Below are 21,849 nucleotides of genomic sequence, written 5' to 3' on the forward strand. Positions count from 1 at the left end.
ATGAATTTCCAGACTATTTCTGTTTTGGTTTTTGGGGGCTTTTTTTGTTTGTTTTTCTCCTTTTAATTTTTATATAGTAATTTAGGGGTTTTTTTAGTCTTTCTCTCTGTGAGCTATTCTTCCATATAGGTAACGTTTTCAGAAAGTTCTCCCTGATCCCATGAATCGGTCACTGAAACTGTGAAGCAAGATTCTACTGTGTTTACAGCATAGCCTGGTTTTGAGGAAAGAGTAACCAGTCTTTCTGTTGTCTTTACGTGTGCATGCATGCACAGGAGGATGAAGAGCACGGCCAGCATGTTAGTGCAGCACAGGGAACAGTGAAATATCGAATGTGGCAGAACTCGAGAATCAAGCACCTACTTGTGCGGTTTGCGTTTCCAGCACACGTGGTTTGTGTGCCTCGTCGTGGTACTGGAATGTACAGGACAACGTACAGGCATGACTGATGGAGCAGTTGTTTACTGCAATTCATGTAGGAATAATATTACAGTTTTAGTAGTGGAACAACAACAGTAATGCAAACAAAATGACAGTTAATATTCTCTTTGCATTTATTCTTTAGAAAATAAGTGTTGAAGAATAACACTGATTAAATGTTATCTGTTTTAAGGCATTTTAAATGGTAAGACAGTTTTATATGTAGACTGCAGAATTTTGCAAAATACGTTAAGTATTTGTAAAAATATTCTAGAGCAATTCTTTTTCCTTGCAGCCTTTCATCGTGCTCTACACATAGTGATTTCTTTGCTGTCTTTCCTCATTTTTCTTTGCTTAATATGCACGGTTGTGTCTTCCTGATATCTTAACTTTTTTCTTTGTTGATATAAAAGCATAAATTATTCCTAATACAGTTCTTCCTTAAACATTCACTGTACACTGATAGGCTTAGCAGAGATGGGATCACCAGGGGAATGGATGACTCAGGCTTTTACACCCTGAGTCAACAGTCACAATGAGTACATTCACATATTTTTGGCAAGTAAGTACAAACTGTCACTTCAGTTCACTAAGTTGTGTTGATGAATTTGTCCAAAATTAATTCAGGCATAGTGAAGTACTGAAAAGAAATGTGACCTATGTGTATGGTCTGCTTGGGCATAGGTTATGATGGAAGGTGTATTGATGTTGTTACCTGCTTTCACTGTGTTACATTTGCAGTTAAGAAAACAGCCTTAGCATGCCTTTCATGTTTGTCTTTTCATCAGTTTCTTTTTGAGTAGTACGTCAATAATGCCCAACAGATCTATTTCACAGCCATATAATGTTTCACTTTATCCAAAGGGTGTTGACTGTTTCTTTGAGAAGACCTAAGATACTGCTAGTAAAATGGTTCAAAGGGCAACAATGCAATGTGGTGCTGTGGAGCTTGCCAGGCTGTGAACAGGCTGTAACGAACTTCTATTATTTGGCATCAGCTTAAAAGTAGTACTTATGCTATGTTAAACGTTTCAGTTGAACTGGTTTTAGGGAAGTGAGGCACTGTGTCTCAAGCTGACAAATTCTGTGTCACACCAAATCTTCAGTTCTCTGCCAGCAACAACCTTATTGAATATCCTCTCTGACTAAAACAGTAGTTGTGAATGAAGCAGCCCAATGTCACATTAGAGACTCTGTCATCAAAGTAGATGCAGGTTTCGTTTTATTTCATTTATCCTTCTGCACTGGTATCTCCCAAAGAGTTCTGATACTTTGTGCTGATCCTCCCTATTGGAGATATGCAGATGAATTGCATTCATGCCAACTCTACCTAATGAAATTCAAGATCATGTTGCTAAGCTGCCTTTTACAGGAAAATGATCTAATGACTAGATTGCCTCCCCATCACAGAAATTAATTGTCTTTTGTACTCAGATATCACCAAGGTGGTGACCAAATCATCTTTCTATTCTTAAAGGTTTATCAATAGGATAAAAGCCCGTGCTCTTGGCTGCTAAAAGAATTAGTCGCATCTAGTTAATGTCTTTGAGACATCCCGCAAATAAATCAAACCTTTATTTACAGGGGATTTACCCGCATTTATCATGCAGAAGTACTTTTTACAATTGTTCAGCTGTAGGGCTCCTGCCAGAGTCACTGGTGGGTTTTTTTTGGGGGGATTTCGTTTTGTTTTTCCTAAGTTTCTGTCTTTTTCTGTTTTTTCCCTTCTGATGTATTCTTATCATCTTTGGAGGTCCATTGAGCTGGCTAGCCTTCCTTTGTGGTGCGTATGAAAAATTTGACCATATCTGTCAGTGTTCCAGCTTCTGGTAGTGAACATGAGCTCTCTCACCATTCCTCTGAAACTACTTTACTGTGCTATACTCTAAAAACATGATTATAGAGCAGAACATTTAAAGATTGGGTGGTGGCATCAGATCAGGGTTTGTGGAGGGGAAATGGCTGTATCTGGAAATTTCAATGATCTGGTACTGTGTCTGTGGTCAGCTTAGAGAGGATATAGTTCAAATTTGTACGTATCTGCCCAACCTTTTGTGCTTTGGTAACTGCTTTTCAGTAAATCTGCTCATATAATTCTTCAGGTCATATTAAGTAGTGCTAATATTTAGAGTCATTTCAGTAATGTGGTGAGCCTTAGTAGCAAGGAGTTGCTGGCAACTTGCTATTCAATTCTGATGCTGTTATGTCAGCTGTTTCATAAAGACTGCATCATCCACAAACTTTTATTCTTATCCCAGTCGTACCACACCAAATTATGATAGGGTCAGTTTGAAATTGTCTACCAAGGGATTTCATTGGCAATTCTGGATGAAGCAAAAACTTCAAAATATTCTGGGAAGGTTAGGCTTAAGTGTTTTCTTGTTCCTTTTGAACTGTTATGGAAGAGTGGTAAAAAAGCCACATCCAGTTTTCCTTTTATTTCCTCAAGCAGCAGGTCCAAAGCCCAAAGGAAAATAAAAGTATAAACCAAGCTGAGTTGGCTTTTTGTATGTATCGGAGCTTTCCTTGCCTTGGCTTCTCATCAGACCAGGTTTGCTTGCTGTGAGGATAATCTGACTCACCTTTTAAAACGTTAAAGGTCAGCTGCACTTGAGGAAGCCCCCGGTTGGCAACGACTCCTGGAAAATGTCCTCAGCTCTTTCTTGACAATTAGCCTCTCCGAAACCGTAGGCTTTTCTTTTCTTCCCTCAGGCTTCTAAGATCCTAGTGTAGTTTGATGCGCTGCAGGAAGCACTGGGTAGATCCTGTCACAGTATCCAGCGTTGCGTATTCCTTATTGAAGAATGTAAGGTGGATGGGATTTGCTTTTGAGCCAGTGCATGCCCCGTTAGTCCACGTCCCTTCTGCAGAGCAGCTAATGGTGCATTTGTTTCTTTCCCCCTCCTTCCCTTTTTCCTTTGGTGCTTTCATCCCTTTGATTAGAAGGCATGAGGTGTGCCGGTCTAAAGAGCAAACTCAGTCACCTGCATGACTGTGAGCCCAGGATAAAAATGAATTATTAAATAAGAACTGAATTTCTCTATTAGGTAGAATGAGTTTTAATAATGATGTCATATAGCCAGAATACAGTTATTCTTCTTGTTTATATACCAGTCACTGGCAAAAGAAGTGGTTATTTTGCCGTCTGCTTTTAGGTATGTAGATTTTTATTCAATGAGAATTCTACTAAAAAGTTCATATAGACTATGACATTCAGACTATGTAAACTAACCTAATCACTGATAGCATTTAACTGGTTTAGAATGTATTTAAAATGGTCGTGTACTGAGAAAATTGTCAGACAAGAGATGATCAAGTTAGGCTGCTAAGTGATTTCGTGGCAAATTAAATGAGCGCTTATGTAAAATTACCTACTATTGCAGTGTGTGTAAGAGTGTGCGTATGCGCACGCACATTCATATACCGGAGCTGATGAGCCTCTGGCAGGGAGCTTTGCAGAAGCTGCAAGTATTTTTAGTGGAAACGAAATCTCAGTGCAGTTCTGCAGCATGTGACTTCCTATTTCTGTAAGTTACTTCCAAGGGACTTCCTCTGTAAAATCGGCTTGTCTCTAGAGATTTGATCTGGAGCCGGAGTGTAGTCTGTTTCGTCCTGTGTCTGTGACAGCGTTTTCCCAGAATTTTCTTTTGAGTATTTTATTTTTATTCTGTACTGTCTCCAGCATGCAAGGATCTAGTGGCTGCTACCCGTGATCGGAAGCTGAATACGTTTATACAAGTCTCAGTGGTACATCCAGCAGAGCACATTTTGACGAGGTATTCAAGCACTGAAATCGTGGAGGTGAGAGTCTTTCTTATTCAATTAACATGTTGATTAACGAATTGCTTGTTTCTTCCATAGAAAGTGAATGAGAAATGAAACAAGTTAGTGCATGGTCTTAGGTAAGGCAAGCGCACTCTGGCCGTTAGTAAAGCATACCTAAGAGTGCTCTGTAGTTCTTGGCATTTAACCAGGATAAACAGTTAGAAATGAACTTGGCTTTTCATGAAAGCTCTGTTGTTCCAAGTAGAGGCATAGAGAATACTCCAGTTCTCCAGACATAGGTCTAGAATGAAACAGGGAATACTTGGTCTCATGAAAGGACAAGGCAATGTGAAGTAAAATTAAATTAAAAGTACAGTGAGTTTGAAACGTATTTTTAAATTACAGACGAGTATATGTGCAGTATGTGGTCTGTTACCCTATCTGTTTCTTGTTATTCTTTTTCCATTGGAAAGCTGATGCTTTTGCAATTTGAAAAATATTAGCCTACTTCTATAATTAGGGAAAAGAGTGTGTGTGTATGTATTGTCTGTGACTTTATATAAAATAATTAGTAACTTGCATCACATATTACAGCAAAAGTTGTCTGAGGCTGCTTTGCTAGTTTTCGCTTTGCCCTGTAAGCATCAGTGTCAGAAACAGCAAAAATGGTTCACAGAGAAAATTAAGTGTGAGTAGGCAATGTAGGTGTAACTTGCTTCGCTTACTGGAGAGACTCATTAAGAACAGGGAAGTCTTATAGTAAACACACACACAATTTTGCCAAAGGCTTGTTTTAACTATTAAACACATGAGCTTTTTGTACAATCGGTTTCAACCAACTACTAATTAAATTATTACGGTTTCAGCCATCAACCATCCTGAAACTGCTTAATTCAAATATCTTGTATCTGATCAGGATGTTTCATTGCAGACTGTCTGGAATGATGTCGTGCAGAAGATGGAATAGATATTTGATTGATTTTTTTTTTTTATAGAAATTGCATTTCCTAACACAATGTCCTAGATCTGAATAAATCCCTGAATTTGTTGTGTCAAGGCTCACAGCCTCATAGTCAAGCTTTGGGGGAGGGGAAGGCAGGGGCACAGAAAAGTTATTTTCTTCAAGAGAAATTACATTTATCATGCAAAATCCTTCATTTTACTTAATAGAAAATTTAAGGATACTAGCCTGGTAATCTTTGGAAATTAAGGATAATTAAACATTAAGAAATTATAAACAGCACCCTATGTGATTCACTTAAGTGTTTGTATGTCTGAAGCTATGATATAGTTACTTACGTGTACAGCTTTTAGATGTAATCATAATGTTCTGAAGCACAGGAAAATGATCTTACTCCACTACTGCCTAATAAAGAGTTATTTTAATTCCTCCCCCCGCAATCAGTATCCCTAATGTAATACAGGCAGTTTCTATAGACATTTTATTGTGACTTAATGAAGGTATCTTTTTTTTTTCATGTGTGTGTAAGTTATATCTTTGGTTCATTTAAATTAATAAGAAATTGTGGTACTTCCAGACAGTATCGTGGGAGAAAGAAAGGGATTGTTTATTACAGGTTATATTCCAGATACTGATACCTGCTGGCTGAGCTGTTTAAAGGCATGTTGCTAGGCTTTGTTTCAGAAGCACTTAGTATCTTTTCCAGTTTAAAAAAAAATCCTGGAAGTTTCTTTTGAAACTTTCCTGACAAAGTTTTAAAGTAGTCCCATTTTCTTATTGATTGGATAATACCTAGCTGTTCACATCTCTCCGCTGTAGAAAGCGAACTTCTTTTAATGAGCCCACAGTTCCTGTACATTCATAATGGCATACTAGACATTGCACAGCTGTTACCTTACTGAATGTTTACTCATGTTACACAGGGTACAAGAGATCCACTGTTTTTAACTGGTGTGACATTCCCACCGGAATACCCCATCTATGAGGAGACTAAAATAAAACTAACAGTCTATGATGTCAAAGATAAATCTCAAGACACGGTAAGTGCTTGGCTTCCTTTCTTGCCTAAATTGTACTAAGGATTAAGTTTCTTGCCATGTTGTTGACTCTCTTTAGCAAGCTTGCAAATTGGGGAAATAGGGTTATGTAGAATTGGTTTTGCTCTTCTCTTATACCTAAAATGTACTTTATTTTTTGTTGTTATGCTAGAGAATAGAGAAAGAGAACCATGTGCTTAAGATGGACCCTTTACTATTGTTTAATTGGTTACATGAATCAGCGCAGGTATTCCTGGCAAATAAAAGATTACTCTTGCATGCTTTTTTTCATGGCAGAGAACAAATGGAATAGGCTGGTATAACAGCACTGTGAATAATTTTTCAGAAATATGTTTCTGGTAATATTTTTCTTATATGCCCAAACCAGAATGATAATAGAGCCTGTAACCTGATATTTGAGAGAGAGAATCATAATTTATTTTAATCTCTTGCGTGGTGATACCCGCCGCTCTCCTGTGGCTGCTGCTATTATTGATTTGTAAGGGCCCAAGATCTTCTGTGTCATTGCTAAAGGTGAATCAGTGTTGTACATTTTTGGTTACACTGTCAGCTTTTTATGCTGAGAAACAGTTACTCACTTGAAGATGATATATGGAGGTCAATGGGACTATTTGAGTGATTTAACTGCCAAATATAGACCTTGAGTGCCATTTTGATGTGCTCCAGATGATCTAAGCCTTATGGAGCTAGGAAATGTCATAGGACTTGTGGCAGATCTGTGTTTTTCTTCTGTGGTGGATGGAGTCCAGCTGATAGTTTTCTCTTGGGCATCAAAAATGGTCCTTGGCACCTGTATTTAATTAGCTGAATTGCTCTTTACATATCTGTAATTGGCCCCCAGTACGATTAAAGACCATGCAAGCTCATGTCCTGACTGCGTATGTATTCGTAATCCATAAGAAGGAAATTAAAGGCATAACTTAACAACTTGAGACTGTCTTCGAACTGTTTACATAGGTTAAGTTATGTTTAGAGGACTTCTAATTTATTTTTTTTTTTCAGGCAGAAAATAGTTGATATGGTTGTTTAAACTTTGGACCAGACCGGATCCGTCTCCTCACTGTACTTTTTAATGGGAATGTGTGGAAAATTTTAGACATAGAATCTGGATTTCTTTCAGTTTATAGAGTAATGTATTTTTTTCTCTTTAAGAATAACCAGGGAAGGGGCACGTACACACATTTTCACAATGTGTATGTGTTAATTTTTGGTTATGGTTTAGACTACAGGGGCTTAAAATGGGATCTGCTGTTTATTCAATAGTTGTCACCTGCAGACAGACAAAGGAATTGAGTGAAAGGAGCTTGGCTTTGTCCCTTCCCTTCCAGTTTCTATTGTGACTGACAGATGATGGAAAATAATATCCTATCTGTAAGCGAAAAAAGAGGACTTGATTCATAGAGCTATTCCTGTACTACTCCTCTTCTGGTTGCAGACCTATGCCTCTTATACAGGGCAACATCTAGCCTAGAGAATGAATATAATTTGATAAGTTTTTACAAACTTTAAGAACGTTTTATAACTGTTCCTTAAAATTGTAGTACAGAACTGGAGTCTCTCCCAGAGAATCCCTTTAATGTAGCTTGTAAGTCAGAAGAGAGAATACCTTCCTCTTTTGTCACAGCAGTTATGTAGTTCCTATGTAAAACATTCTAGATCTATAGTTTATAGTACCTTTTTGTAGGCAGAAATGTTAATCCCAGCTCTGGTTTACATATTCTTTTAATATTCAGCTGTTTTAAAACTGGATTTAGGTAAGAAAAAATTAAATGAGCTGTAAGATTTAAGTCAAGGTAGAAGGTAGCATGTGTGAATGACCCCAGGCCACCAAGGTTGTGACTTCATTTGTGGCAATATTTGGACTTGGGTTTACATCCTAGAATATCAGTGACGATAAAACTAATGGCTTGACTTTCTTTCCTATAATTGGAAGGCATCACACTTTTCTGTTAATTCAGGTGACTTTTTTTGAGTCTGCAGGTATATATAGATTCCTAAAAGTCAGGTTTAAATGAGCTATAGCTTAATGCTGCTACCAGCATAGCTGCAGCTGCGCAGACCTCAGTGCTTGCTTTATGGCCCGAGGAATGGGACGTGCCGCTTTGGCAGCAAGCCTGCTCCAAGTGCTGTAGCTTCACAGCTCTGATTATCCAAGCTACAATAAAGCTGGCTTTCTTGGTCCTCAAAAATTGCTGCCACAGCTTATGGCCACAACAGGTCGCCCCACTATTCCTCCAAACAGACAGGTAATCCACTTGGGGGTGGAGGAGAATCCAAGGCTATTAGGTAGGCTCTGCTCTTCTAGGCCGTGCTCCCAGACTAGCCACCAGCTCATACAAGTGAGCATTTATGGGAGTGAGAATAAACCTTGGATCTGACTGCAAAATATTTTTGCAGAAATTGGGCAAAAAGCTACAGTAATAAGAAATCCCACATCAGGGCTATACTACTCCTGGTTACTTCAGTTAACTAGTTCAAAGTAACTAATATCCCTTGTCACAAATATATAATTATTCTTTTCTTATTTCTCTTGTAATTAAAATCAAACTTAAGGAAGTGAATTCTGTGCGTTAATTAAACTCAGCAGGATTTTACTGCCACAAATAGAAGCCGGTAGAGAAGGCGGGGAAAGGGCAGTGGGTACATCACAGGGTAAAGCATTTTCTTGTTTTCTGCCTAAACCTGCCTCTGTCAATAGAAGAGAATTAGATCTCATTTTCAAACCCATTGGATTTTTGCTATAATTCAAAAATCATTAGATGCTGCTTGGTGTGTGCACACAGGTCATAATGCTGAAGTGAAAGGAGGTGCTCCCCCATGAGAGACAACCAGAACTTTTTTTGGAGCTGTTGACATGCTACTTGTGCTGCCCTTTTAAAAAAGATTTTAAAATAACCTTGCAGTGCTTGAATTCCTGTACCAGAAAGCAGATAGTTAACTTCACTGTTGTCTGTCTTTTAACTTACATGATATAAGAAGTGCAGTTTAATTATATTAAAGTACTGTGCAGCTGCTATCGCATTCACTGTGCTTGACACACTGAATACTCTAACTGCACTTTTCACATTTTATGTATGTCTGTCTGATGATGACCATAATTATATCTTGGCTGTGGCAGGCTTTCTGTAATTGAGGCTTTCTAATATAATGAAACACAAATTTTTTGTTTTGGCTAGTCTTCCTAAGTTAGGGTGATTGGTTACGGTAAGTGTTCATGCTATTCCTACTTTATTTTGATATAGTTGGACTAAAGAAGTTAGTGTGTTTATGATATAAAATTTAAATATATCCAGTGAAGCCATGCATACAAAGGAGTGCGTAGTGCCATATTCTGAAAAATGTACAGTGACATCTGTTTCCACATCACAAAGATCTTCTTCCCATACTGCCATAAGCAAACTTATGTTTCACTGGCTTGAGCTGCACTGTCTTTAAGATTATTTTTTTTTAGATAGTTGGGGTTTGTCTTAATGCTGGGGCTGCACCTCTTCTTTAAGTCGTTGTCCAAGAAAATTGGAATTAGAGGTTCTTATGCTGATAAAATATTAGCTCTGTACCATTTTTCCATGCTATTCTTATCTTTCCGGTAAGCATGTAGGTTTGCCCAGTTTGGTCTAGCAAGCTTTAAAGGTGAAGCTGGATTTCTTCTCTTTGAAAATACCGCTTTGCGCAAGTCAGGTACCACTGCCACATGACAGACCCACAGAAAATATAAAATAGGTGAATTTGTGTTACATTAAGGGGAGGAAATGTCTAGTGACTAATTTGGGAGGCAGCGGTCTTTCTGTTCTGTGGTTAGAATATATGTACTTGTGTCCTGCAGAAAGTGTTCTGAACTTCATTGTGTAGAGCAGTGTCACTGTATTTTTAGGCAAGTACTGTAACATTTAGTTATGGTGAGGCTTTTGTTTGCTTGTTTTCTGAGATTGGTTCTTCTGTTGCCACATCTACATCTAATTTGTGTTTAATGCAGTTACACCTACAGCTTAAATTCTTACTACACCGACTTTTCCATCTGTAAAGTGAGTTTGAAAATGTTTGCATCTTGTATGACAGGATTGTGTTTGTTTTAATACAACAAGATTTTGAGGTAAACACTGTTGTGATGTAGTGAGTCGGGCCATCTCCTTTTGATCCACACGTGGAGAAGTGCTGGACACTTGTGAGGACAGGAGCAACTTTCTGTAGCCGGTGACAAATTTGTGTAGCTGGTCTCTGCATCACCCCTTCACAGATTGCCCTTACCTTTAGGAGGAGATGGAAACTAGGAAGCTTGAGAAGAAGCTTCAACAACAGAGACTTCGTGTACCAACGAGGGTTAGAGACTTAATGAATACTTTTGCTGTTTAAGACCAGGTAGTAGATATAATGTCCTTTGGATGGATATAACTACTGGAATTCACATATGATATCGAAGATATAAAAAACTACCCTAGTGTTGTCTCCTGAGAGCAAGGAGAAACTGGATGTATATAAGGCAGTTGAAATATTACACGTTCTACGGTCTGCTCTTGCATTTGTTACTTCCTAAATTTTCTCTTAATCACTGAAAATAAAATTAGATTAATTTGATAATTTTAAAAGTAGTAGGGATAAAGTGTAGTTTTGGATGTGGGAATATATGTTATAAAGTGACAATTTTGGATTATTTAGGCTTCAAATTACATGGCATTTAACTGTTGAGGTTTGGATCTTCTATTAAACTTGCTCACTATGAATGAAAATTTACAGAATATTTTTCTTTGTGTGTTTCTTGATATTGCAAGTATCCCTGTTAACACTAAACTGCACTAGGGTAAGTGGGAAATGAAGACTGTCTGTCACGGAAGAGGCATTTTGAGTTCAGTCGTGAAGCCAAATCTGAAGTGACAGCATTCTGCGTTCCCTTGTGGGCATCGATCTGTATCACGAAACCACCACGCAGTTTAGTGTGGTGTGCCCTCTCTGCTGAAGGGGTCCACGGCTTGAATATTAGGGACGCTGCAGAGCGGTATGTGAAATGCATTAGCAGAGATAAATGTGAAAACTTGTACATCACCTACCTGCACGCTGGCTGTACCGGAGTGCTCTTAGTCCCTCACTCTTGTGAACGCTAAAACTACTGAAGCTGTTTTTCTTTTTCTTTAAAACTTGAAGTGGTGTTGAAAGTGCTCTACTCTGTTTAAAGAAAAAGCACTTCAAATTCTTCCTTTTCTCAGTTCTGTTCACTATCATCTCTGCAGGATTGGTAGAGAAATACTGCCTTAAATTAGAAACTCTTACTCATTCCAAGTAGAGCAGTGGTGTACAGTACCACAGTCCTACCCACAGGAATACTTGCAATAAAGCTTTAGAGATTCGTGTTTCTTTTCAAAGTAATGTATTTTTTTCACAAATATATACTTCATGATAGATTTAGTTTTCCTTTTGTGTCAAACTGTATATTCTTACTAAGTGCCACTATTAGAGAGGTGTGTGTGGTGGAATGTTTTTTTATTCTTCTGGGCATGTGCATGTGGAATCCACCTGGAGCATTGTTGTCAGTTTTTCTCAGTATTTTGTAAAAGTCCGGATACATAAAGGAAAATTCAAACTGCTGACTTTCATTTGGGCTTATATTGAAATAAAATCTTTCTTTGAAGTGGCTGAGGTTATAATAAGGTTTCATGTGTCTTAGTGTATCTCTAAGAGAATTTAGGATAAGTGTCAAGACCAGGAAAATCACAGGTATAGACTTAAAGTCCATTTGTAGCCTTAGTGCTCTTCGTGCCCAGTCCTTGAAAATTCCATGGGAGGATTTGACTTTGTAAAAATCTTCCTCTGTTTGAGAGCATCCAACATTTCTTCCTACTTTTTCTCCTACCCTTTTATTATTTTGTTTCCTAGTTGAGGCAAACCCCTCCCTATTGCTGTATCTTCAGGGAAAGTTGTAATCTACTGTTCATCAGTTTTCCATTTTCTTCTCCTTTTCTACCTACTCCATCAATCAAATGCTACTGCTGCCTCACATCAGGCAAAGGTTTGCTCTAAGAGGTGATTTTTGGAAAACTGTTGTAAAACTAAATAGGGATGAGACCAATTGTACTCTGCGAAAATGTAAAGGGTTGCCTTGGAAATTGCTTAGAAATAAGGGAACCAAATAGTAAATGATAACATTTTTGTGTGATTTTATTTTAACCAGCTCAGGATTTCAGTAACATAGGCAAGATTGTTCCAATCTCTGTAGCACTGTCCAAAAAGCTTGCAAGTACATCATTCTTCCATGAATACTTTGTATGTGCGTATTCATAGATATCCTTAATTTCTCGTTCCCTGACTAGACCAGCACAGAGCACACCAGAATAGTCAAACAAATCCAAGGTGGTTGTTGCACTGCCCTATAATTTCTAATGACAACTTTTAGGGTTCAAGGTGTGGGTGCCTAGTATAGAAGGCTGGGATGTTTGCCTCTGAAATTTGTGTACTGCAGTGAATAGAGGAAGAGCAGCATGACACAATGTTTCTTTAGTTAGTGTGGCTAACTAAACCGGCTGTTTCACCCGGCTGTGAAAACATGACCTCAGGCTGAAGAATACTCTTCTGTCCTTTCAAAAGGTTTATCTGCTTTCCTTCCCAGTGCTTTTGTCCCGGGCATTCCCTGGACAAGGCACTGGAGGAGCAGCATCTCAGGAGGGGTGGGCCCTCATGGGCAGCCCAGGCACGTGCAAGCATGAAGGATTTCCTTTTGCTAAATGCAGCAACATGGGAACATTTGAAAGACTCAAAGCCTGAGATTTGTCAGTTCTCATTGGTGATTTCCGTTTTTTGTCAGGTGAATGATCAGTTAGTCCCATCACCAGCACAAACTCCAAAATGTACAAAAAGGGAAATCAAATTCAAGAAACTTGTGATGCGTTTGCCTTTAGCTGTTGCTACTTATAATGATTATGCACACAACAGTCGGCATGTTTACGTATAGTTGATGGGTAGTTTAAAAATGAGAGGCACTTCCTGCAGGTGAAAAAAAGCAAAAGACTTAAGAATATTATTTTTCCTGTATGGAAAGCTCCATTTGTACCTATTGCACTAATTTTTGGTATTTTCTTTAGCTGGAAAATAATCCCTCAAATGGATGCCTCTCTTGTTGATGGAAAAGCATTTCTAACTTTAAGTGGATACATTGAACTCCTTGAAAAATCACGACTGTGAACTACTTCTGTTTAATTTTTCATGTTTTGTGTGCTTTTGTCAAATAAGGCTTTAGAATACTCTATTACAAGTAATCGTCTTTATACTGCAGGAAAAATGTTCATGCCTCCTTCTTTACTTGCAGCCAAAATTGTACCTTAATAGAAATTCATTAACTGTAGAAACTGTTTTAAGTGTTGGGGGGGGAAAAAAAAAAAAAAAAAATGTTAATAGTGTAGCTTCTGCCTCTCAATCTCTGCTAAGGAATTTCCATTTTTCTAAAAGCCTGGTTCAGTACTAAGGGAAATAATTCAGTGACTTCCTGAAATTATTTTGATTTTTATTTTATAATATTTTTATCTTAATTTTTTAGCGCCTTGAAAATCAAACACATTGGTTCTTATACTCTCAGCTATCTTCCTTCATAGAAAGGCACTTATAAATATTGATGTAAAATAGAAGGTACAGTATATTTAAAAATCTTGTCCTTCAGTGGCAAAAATATTTCTGCATAATATTTAATATATTTAAATGCAATAAGGATTGAAAGGATGAAAAGAAATGTATATGGAGTGGTGGTAAGTCTGCTCTTGCTTTTGTGTTATGAAAGTAGGCATTTACAACCAGCTACTAAACAGATTTTTCTTTTAAAGTTTTGGGGTGCGTATTGTGGGAAATTGAAAACAGAACAAATTCACTCTATTAGAACAGATTTTTCTCTCTCTACCATGTGTCTCACAAAAGTGTTCTTTACAGTTGTGGATATGCTTGAACCAGTAAATGTTTGCATTTGTACTTATAAAGTAAAGCTGAGCAAATAATTCTATTTAAAAATCAAGTAAGAATCTTATGCGCTGGATGTAATGCAAGGCTTTATCTTCTTGAGCAAGTTTTCGTCAGAAGAGCATAGTTAAATTGCTCTCAGAGTAAACTAGTTAAATGTTTTGTATTATGCTGTATTTTAAATATTTGATGAATAAACATGAAAGGCTTGTGTAATCATTTAGGAATTCCAGTGCCATTAGAAATGCATGTATCATTGAATTTTACAGTAATCAAAGGCTCTTTATGTAATCATTATGCAGTATATTACAGAAACAAATTCCCAAGTGGCTGAAATTCTCCATGCTTGGCTTTCTTCATGCCAGAAATGAGAATTTTGTTTTGATCTGTTCTTTGTTTTGTCCTATTCACCATGGATTGTGTGATCATGAAGGGAGGGGGGAAAAAAAAAACAACCCTGTGTTCTAAAATGCAGTTTTTAAAGAAACTGTTTGCAGCTTCAGTAGTGATGGCTACAAAGCCACGAGAACGAAGGACAAATATAGTCTGTAGTGTGGTCAAAAATTAGTGCATTTGGTTCTCTCAAAATCTCAACATTGAATGAACATTATGAACATCAACAATTGAACTCAAGGTTTCAGTGTCCAAAGCAGTTACTGTGTTGAACAGAGTAGCATCTGCTTTGTAGTGTTATGGCACTTTATGGCATATAAAAGAGATTTCCTTTCACTGAGGAGTAAACTGACTTCCTTCACCTTGAATTTATTACTTATTGTTGAGATCACGGATCATTACCAAGGAGTGACTGGCACAGTGACATTAGGTATGATTATACTTAGGTTTTTTGGTGGTGCTTTTTTTTTTTTTTAATCATTCTGGGGTGTTGAGAATGTCATGGATTTTTCTTTTTTTTTTCTCTGGAGTTCTTTTCATCACAGTGATGGTATTTTTAGAGAAAGAATAGTTGAAGATTTTTACAGTACCATGCAGCTGTTGGTGTTTATTCTTGCAGTCTTATTATCCTTAAATCCTTTGTCATATATGCAGTCTCACTAATGTGAAATGAAAAAGCTGCAAGTCACAATTATCCGAACCACTTTAAGATTTCTTTTTTTTTCTTTTCTTCCCCCCCACCCCGCAATTCAGAGGAGGGAACACTATGGCTTTTTATTTTACTTATTTCCTTCCCCTAGTTTTGGTTTTCTTCCCCAGCTTTCTCTGCAGGCTTCAGTGTATTTCAGTAAGGCACAGCATTTGGAACACAACCATTGTAATGGTTCATAGAGCTATCAAGGTAGCTTAGTTCAGAGCGAAAACAAAGCAAAGACTGTTCTGTCAGTTTTGACTGTAAAAGTTATACCTGAGCCATCTTCAAATGAAATTCAAAAGGCTCTCACTGGAGAGAAAATAGAGAAATACATTTTGTTTACAAGTTGATAGGCAGTCATGCTGTCATACGCACCAAGGAGTAGTAAGTTTGCACCAATTCTAGTGTATGTGTTCTTGTGAGATAAGACAAAGGTCTTTTCAGGATGTGTGTATTACGTTGATCTGACTTGGAATGTACAATCGTTTCTGGTGGAGGCTGAAGTCGTCTTACTTTGTGTGTCTGACTGTTAGGTATGGTTGTGTACATTGTTCCGGGTTTTAGTTCTACAGTAAGACTATGGGCATTTGTCACCATATTATTGATAGGCGATACAAAGAAAATTACTGGATCTCTCTGGAGTAGAAGTAAGAGCGGAGTGTACTACTTTCTCTCTCCTGGATCTATTAGCACAAAATTATGTGGGTGTTACTATCTAGCGGGTTTATGTCTGTGCTACTTCCACCAAAATCTGGGAGCAGGACCAGAGGCAGCATTGGATCACAGCTCCTCAGTTTTATGTTCCCTACTTTACTCTTCAGAAGTTTTGCTTGTCAAGAAGTGGTCAAGAGTATAAACTTTTTTTCTGTACGCATTGAGAAATAAAAGTTAATTTCTTTGATTGCAACAGGAACTGCACTATGAGCAGCTGTATGGATCTGTTTTGTCTTAAAATGCAGATTCGTAAGTTTGGGTTGGGAGAAAACCATTTCTCTGTTGAGTTTACTTCAGCCAGGATTGTCTGCTTCCTGACAGAAAATCTGCATCATGTGGGACAAATGTGATTTATTTCCTGTAGAAGGCAGCAGTCAGTATGTCTTTGAGATGCTCGGAAGGCTTGGATTTTGACACACAGCAGCCTTAGTGAAATCGAGCATGGAGGTCCTTGATTTGTTATAGCTATAGATTCTCACTGCCTCCGTTCCTGGGGAATAACTTGGCAGCTTTTCAAAAAGAAGTAATTGCAAGGCTCTCGCTCAAGAAATTATCTCTGAATGTGGAAGCTCTGGACAGTTACTGCCCAATTATTGCTACCCTCTTCTGAAATAACATCACCCCTGTGACAAGGAAGTTTCTGAATAATTAACTGTGCCCAAATGGCTTTCAGGCTTGGGTATGGCAGAAGAAAGACTGTCCTTGTGGTATACATTAAAGTATAGGTACATACGTCGTGTTCCTGAAAGGCTTTCTGAAAGACTTTTTCTGTGTATGTACGATACTGTGCGAGACTTGTGGCCCGAGCTTCATTGTCCATTAAGACAACCTTGGCCTTATCAGTTAGCAATCCTCTCCTGGCGGATTTTGAATTAGCCCTAGTACGGATTATTTTGTAGTAGTACAGTGGAGGATTCCTTTCCCTTCCTCCTTTCTTAAGCGTTCCTCAGGTAGTTGCTCAATGGCCCCAAGAACAGGCTCCTGTAGGAAGGACTTGAGGGCTTAAAGTTTTTGCGTCTGTTTTTAGTCAGACATGTGAAACACCATAATCAGCAGTGCATTCAGTACAAAGACAAAAAACCTGTTTGCTCCAGTTGCATTAAGCTCCACAGAAGTAGGATACTGGCATTTTTAGCATCTGCCTTAAATCTTTCCCCCAAAACCCACGAGCTATCTATTGGAGTTAGAGAGAGAGGAACAAGAAGTGAAGGGACATCATCTAATTTGAAAAAGCAAACTATTATTTGCGTTTGTTTTGGTTTGTTTTGCCCCTCTTCCTGCCAGCTCACTTTTCCCCCAGACTTGCAGTTTGGTTTTCTGTTAGAAGTGCAGCCTGTTTCTTGTGCCTGAGATGGACCATGCTGTTTTCTTAGTGTTTCTGAAACTCTTGGATGAAGCTGTTTCTAGAGTTACTTCATTTTTTTTTCACCTTTAGTTAGACATACTGGACATATCCATTGAAACACTATTGAATATGAGTAATCTGTCATTTACAAAGGAAAAACTGAAAAGTAGTTCATACCTCTTATGACCTGAACACTTAGCTAAAGTAACATAAAGTATTCTGGATTGTCAATCTCCTTTTTAAGAGAAATTGTCATTAAATTTGTATTTACTAGTTCTACGTCTGTGATACAATTGTGAATCTAACGAGGCTGTATAGCTTAGACACTTCTTTTGAGTAGGTTATAATTGTTGATGTGTTTGAATTATTGCAAATGGAAGGGAAAATAAATTCTTTGCTGCTCTAGTGAGTGGCTGTCATTTATAGCAGCTTATTGAGATGCTGTAAATTAACCTGCACAGCATTACACTTCATATTTGATTAAAATGGAGGTGGCTGGTTCTGAGTTTGGGAGTCCAGTGCTGTAAGTCCTGGCTGTTTAAGACCAGGCGATTTGCATCCTGACTGCTTGGCATTTTCCACAACTGAGGTTGCACTGTCTGCAATCAGATGCAATAGGTACTTTAGTATCAAGCAATGGCAACTAGTTTAATAATCAAACATTGGAACAGGCTGCCCAGGGAAGTGGTGGAATCACCATCCCTGGAAGTATTTAAAAGATGGGTAGATGTGGTGCTTAGGGACATGGTTTAGTGATGGACTTGTCAGTGTTAGATTGATGCTTGGACTCAATGATCTTAAAGGTCCCTTCCAACCTAAACAATTCTGTGATTCTAATATGGGTTTAGAGACTTGGAAAAAGTTACATGTTTGAAACAAATTGCATAGCTTTATTAGAGATAAAAGGCAAAGCTTTATTTTACAAAGAAAAGCAAACATATATTTTCAGGTGGTTTTAACATTTATTATGAATTCTAAATGAGAGATGATAAAAGTAAGGATATGTGGTTTGGGAGCGTGTAGGTGTTTTTCTCTACCATTTCCCCCACCAAATCAGCAGAGCACAAAAATTTGTAAATAAGCAACTTTATTTTGAAAATGAGCTGCTGAGGCAACCTCTGGACTGCTTTGCAGTAACATCCTGTCGTCGTCCTCCACTGCTATCCAGCCCTGGAAACTTGGGAGAAAGAGATTGTAGTAAGTGTCTGGCCAACATCCCAACACAAAGTGCCTGTTGGGAGGCAGATGCTAGGAAGAATCTCAGGGTCTGTTTTAGTTGTGTTCTAGAGGACCAACCTAATAGTGCATAGCAAAGTAGTCCCATCGTTGCTATCTTAGATGGGACACCACACTGAAGTAATTTGTTTGGCTGTTCTGTTTCATGGCTGCTGAAATATGATTTGGACACGTGATGGGTGGGAGACAGGAAGCAGCTGGACAAGCAAAAGGATTAGTAAAGACGAGACAGGAAGAAAGTATTGGGGGGAGGGACACTCATAGGCAGAGGCAAGAGATTGAAGTAGAAAGTGTGGCCAAACTTTGATACGTTACGAACTTAAATAGCCCACCCCTTTCTATCTCAGGTTTGCATACAGTTAGAACTGGATTTGTTTGTTTACATATAAATAGAGATGGATCTCTGAAGTGGGCTTCAAGTCCTAATTCCTTTGATATTAGCTATTGGGAGGAGTAATGACACACATAAGGCCATGGAAGGAGTTAGTGGAGAAATACCCATCAATACCGTGCAGCCTCAAGAGTGAGTTTGTAGTGCACTTGAGTTCGTAGTGCAAGATACAGGATTACCTAAAATATGAATGATACAAAGACTAAAAAGTTGTGAGATTAGAAGTATGAAGCTCAGGTAAAACAAAGGTGACCACATGTTTCCCTACAACTGCTTTCCAGAGTTCATGTAATTACACTGTATACTTGCACGCTCTTGTTTTCTGTGCCTGAGGCTTTCAGGTTAAGTGGTGGTGGTGGTAGTGTCATTTGCTTCCACAGTCGCTAATATAGTAACATTGAATATAATAACTGGTAATGTTTTTTGTATGTGTGATGTCGAGTATGAAATTTGGGGAAGGGGGAACGAATTCAATTTCAGCCTCTATAAACATTGAACTTAGAGCATTAGTAGCTAAAACAATTGTAAGTAAAGCATGTATTTTGTTTTCCTTAGAAAAATGCAGCCGATATATACTGGTAACACTAGCAAGTGCAAACTGATGAGTTATGCAACTGTATTTCTTACTATGTTTTAAAAAAAAATCATTTTCAGAGAATGTTGAATTGTGTGTAGTTTGCCTACCTACACCAAAATAGTAATTTCAAATAACTATATTTCATTTTATTTGTGGTTTTTCTTTAATGTGATTTATTTGTGGCTCATTCAGCTTTAGTCCGAACTATGAGAGAAAGCCTATAATACTTTATTAAAGCCACTTAATTTTTCAATGAAATATTTAAGTTGCCTTTTTCAAAGAGGGAAACGTTTTAATTACTGTTGTGAATTAATGTAATAATGCCACACTATTATTAGCACTTATTTTAAGCAGATAAACACTTTCTCCCAAATTAGCCTATGCTGATGCTGTAAGACCATTCACCTGTAATAACTTCTCACCTTCCCAAAGAGTACAGTGTTTTTGTGGAGCTGTTTGTTTTTTGGCTCAAATTTCTAAAGTTAATTTATTTTCTTGTCTTCCATGAAATGAAACCTGTTTTAAAAGGTTATATTAGACAAAGCAGCCTTTAAGTGTTTTTAAAAAAGACCCAAGAATGGTCACCTTGTATATTCGATTTCTCTTGAAGTAGTTCTGGTTTGGTTTTGTTGGGGGGATGCTTTTAGGGGGAAAGGGACTGTTTCTAGTAAGGTCCTTGGCCTGATGGTACTTTCGGCTTGCCAGGTCTAGCTGGCTGGGTGAGTCAAAATTTCCATGTGGCATGATTTCTGGAGCTGGGGCTGGCAGGGAGCCTGAGGGCGGGATGCTGCTTGCAGCCTGGGATATAGGTTAATGCCTGAGCAATAATAGCATTTGCAAGAGAGAAGGCTGAAGTTCTGAAAGGTGCATGTATTTACATGAAGTTTTTAAAATTCATTTTTAGAAGAGGGCTTAAGTGGTTCCTTTTTCATCTCTTCCTCCTCCTGGTTTTCAGAACTCTGGTTCAGTGTTTTGTTTTATAAGCTGGGTGAAAAGATTGGAGTTTGTTCCCCATGGTCTAAAAGAGCAGTGTGTGCTGTTTAGTGCTCTTTTTTTCTGTATGTTGTCTGTTAAATTAATAGAACAAAATCTGAAGGAAAGTGAAAACTTTCTACAGAATTTCTGAATAGCATTGAAGGTCTACGACATGTTAATAAGAGTTCCTATGTATACAGGGGGAACGCATACACATGTGTTTACAGTCACGCAGCCTTTTAGAAAAGGTGCTACTTTTCAAGATATAGTTTCTTCAGGATGTTTAAAGCAAAAAGCTGAACTGTAGGCTACCATATCGGGTATCTTTATTTACTTATTTATTTGTTAGTGCTTTTTTTTCTGTCTCTAAATCTATACAGTCCTTGTAACCACTAATTAAGTATACTGTCTCTCCATAACCTTTCCATTTTTAGAGAGGAAAACTGAAGTAGTACAGCTTTTATTGTTACATTTGGTTAGCTTCAGATTCAGAGTTGGAATTTTACCAGTTTTCTTAATCAGTCCTTCTCTCTAATGTCTCTAATTTGAAAGTGGAGGCGATGTGTGACTGCAGTATTTCTCTGGTGGTATCAGTCCAAACACAAAGTTGTTTGCTGCACGCAGTGAGTGCTCCCACTTGTCTCTTCTGGGGTTCTATGAAAGTGTTACTACGTTCAGAATATTTTGATACCGAATATTAACTTTATTGACTGGAAAATATTTGTGCAGAGGACAGTGACTGCCCTCTTAGTCTGAAGAAAGCCACATGCATATCCTTCTATTTTTAAAATAAAAGTCTCATGGCAGCACGTAATTAATGTAATGTTGAAGTTATAACCAAATGTTAGTTATCTGTAATTTTGGTTGTTCTTATGACAGTCTATCTTGTGTGTAGCACCATTGCAAAGTTTGCCAAGTGCGTGCCTCTTGAAGGTATGCGTTCTGTACTCAATTTTGTGTAAATCCTTATATATAACGTGTAGGCTGGAAGGGAATGAAATGTCTTTGGAGTAAGCTGGAGGATGCTGAACCCATGATCTTCATGGCTCTTCAGCTCCTGCCCACGTAGCTTCCAACAGTGACGCTTGAAAAGTCAGTGCTACACAAATTACTGAGGGGGGGGTGTGCCTGGAGAAAAGGCCATAGTGCTTTTCCTTTCATGCTTGATCTGTTTGGGCAGCTTCAGACCTCAAACAAGCCTGTCTGTAGTATGGGTTAATGTGCTTACACCGTGGAAAGCAGGTGAGTCCGTTAGAATTTCTGTCGAAGAGACCCAGCCACATCAGTAAATTAGATTTATGTGCAGTGCTTGTTATTTTTAGGAAAACTCTCAGAAGTATTTTGCAAACTGAGACATTGTCTTCAGTATGCTGTCAGACCTCCAGCAGAAG

The 21,849-nt window shown here is 38.1% G+C and overlaps 1 protein-coding gene across 5 annotated transcripts in view; it reads left to right on the forward strand.

Annotated features, from left to right (window-relative positions):
• Nucleotides 1–21,849, forward strand: part of INPP4B (inositol polyphosphate-4-phosphatase type II B) — a 364,993-nt gene that overhangs the window by 149,562 nt on the left and 193,582 nt on the right. For 4 of the 5 annotated variants that reach the window (XM_074588896.1, XM_074588899.1, XM_074588900.1 and 1 more), the window contains exons 7-8: nt 4,103–4,221; nt 6,070–6,186. In XM_074588896.1, the coding sequence (XP_074444997.1) occupies nt 4,103–4,221; nt 6,070–6,186 (236 nt within the window). Of the gene's footprint in view, nt 1–3,954; nt 4,222–6,069; nt 6,187–21,849 lie in introns of those variants that run through there. The other variant, XM_074588901.1, reaches the window with a different exon arrangement.

Source organism: Larus michahellis, chromosome 5, assembly GCF_964199755.1.
Source record: "Larus michahellis chromosome 5, bLarMic1.1, whole genome shotgun sequence".
NCBI classification, from domain to species: Eukaryota; Metazoa; Chordata; class Aves; order Charadriiformes; family Laridae; genus Larus; species Larus michahellis.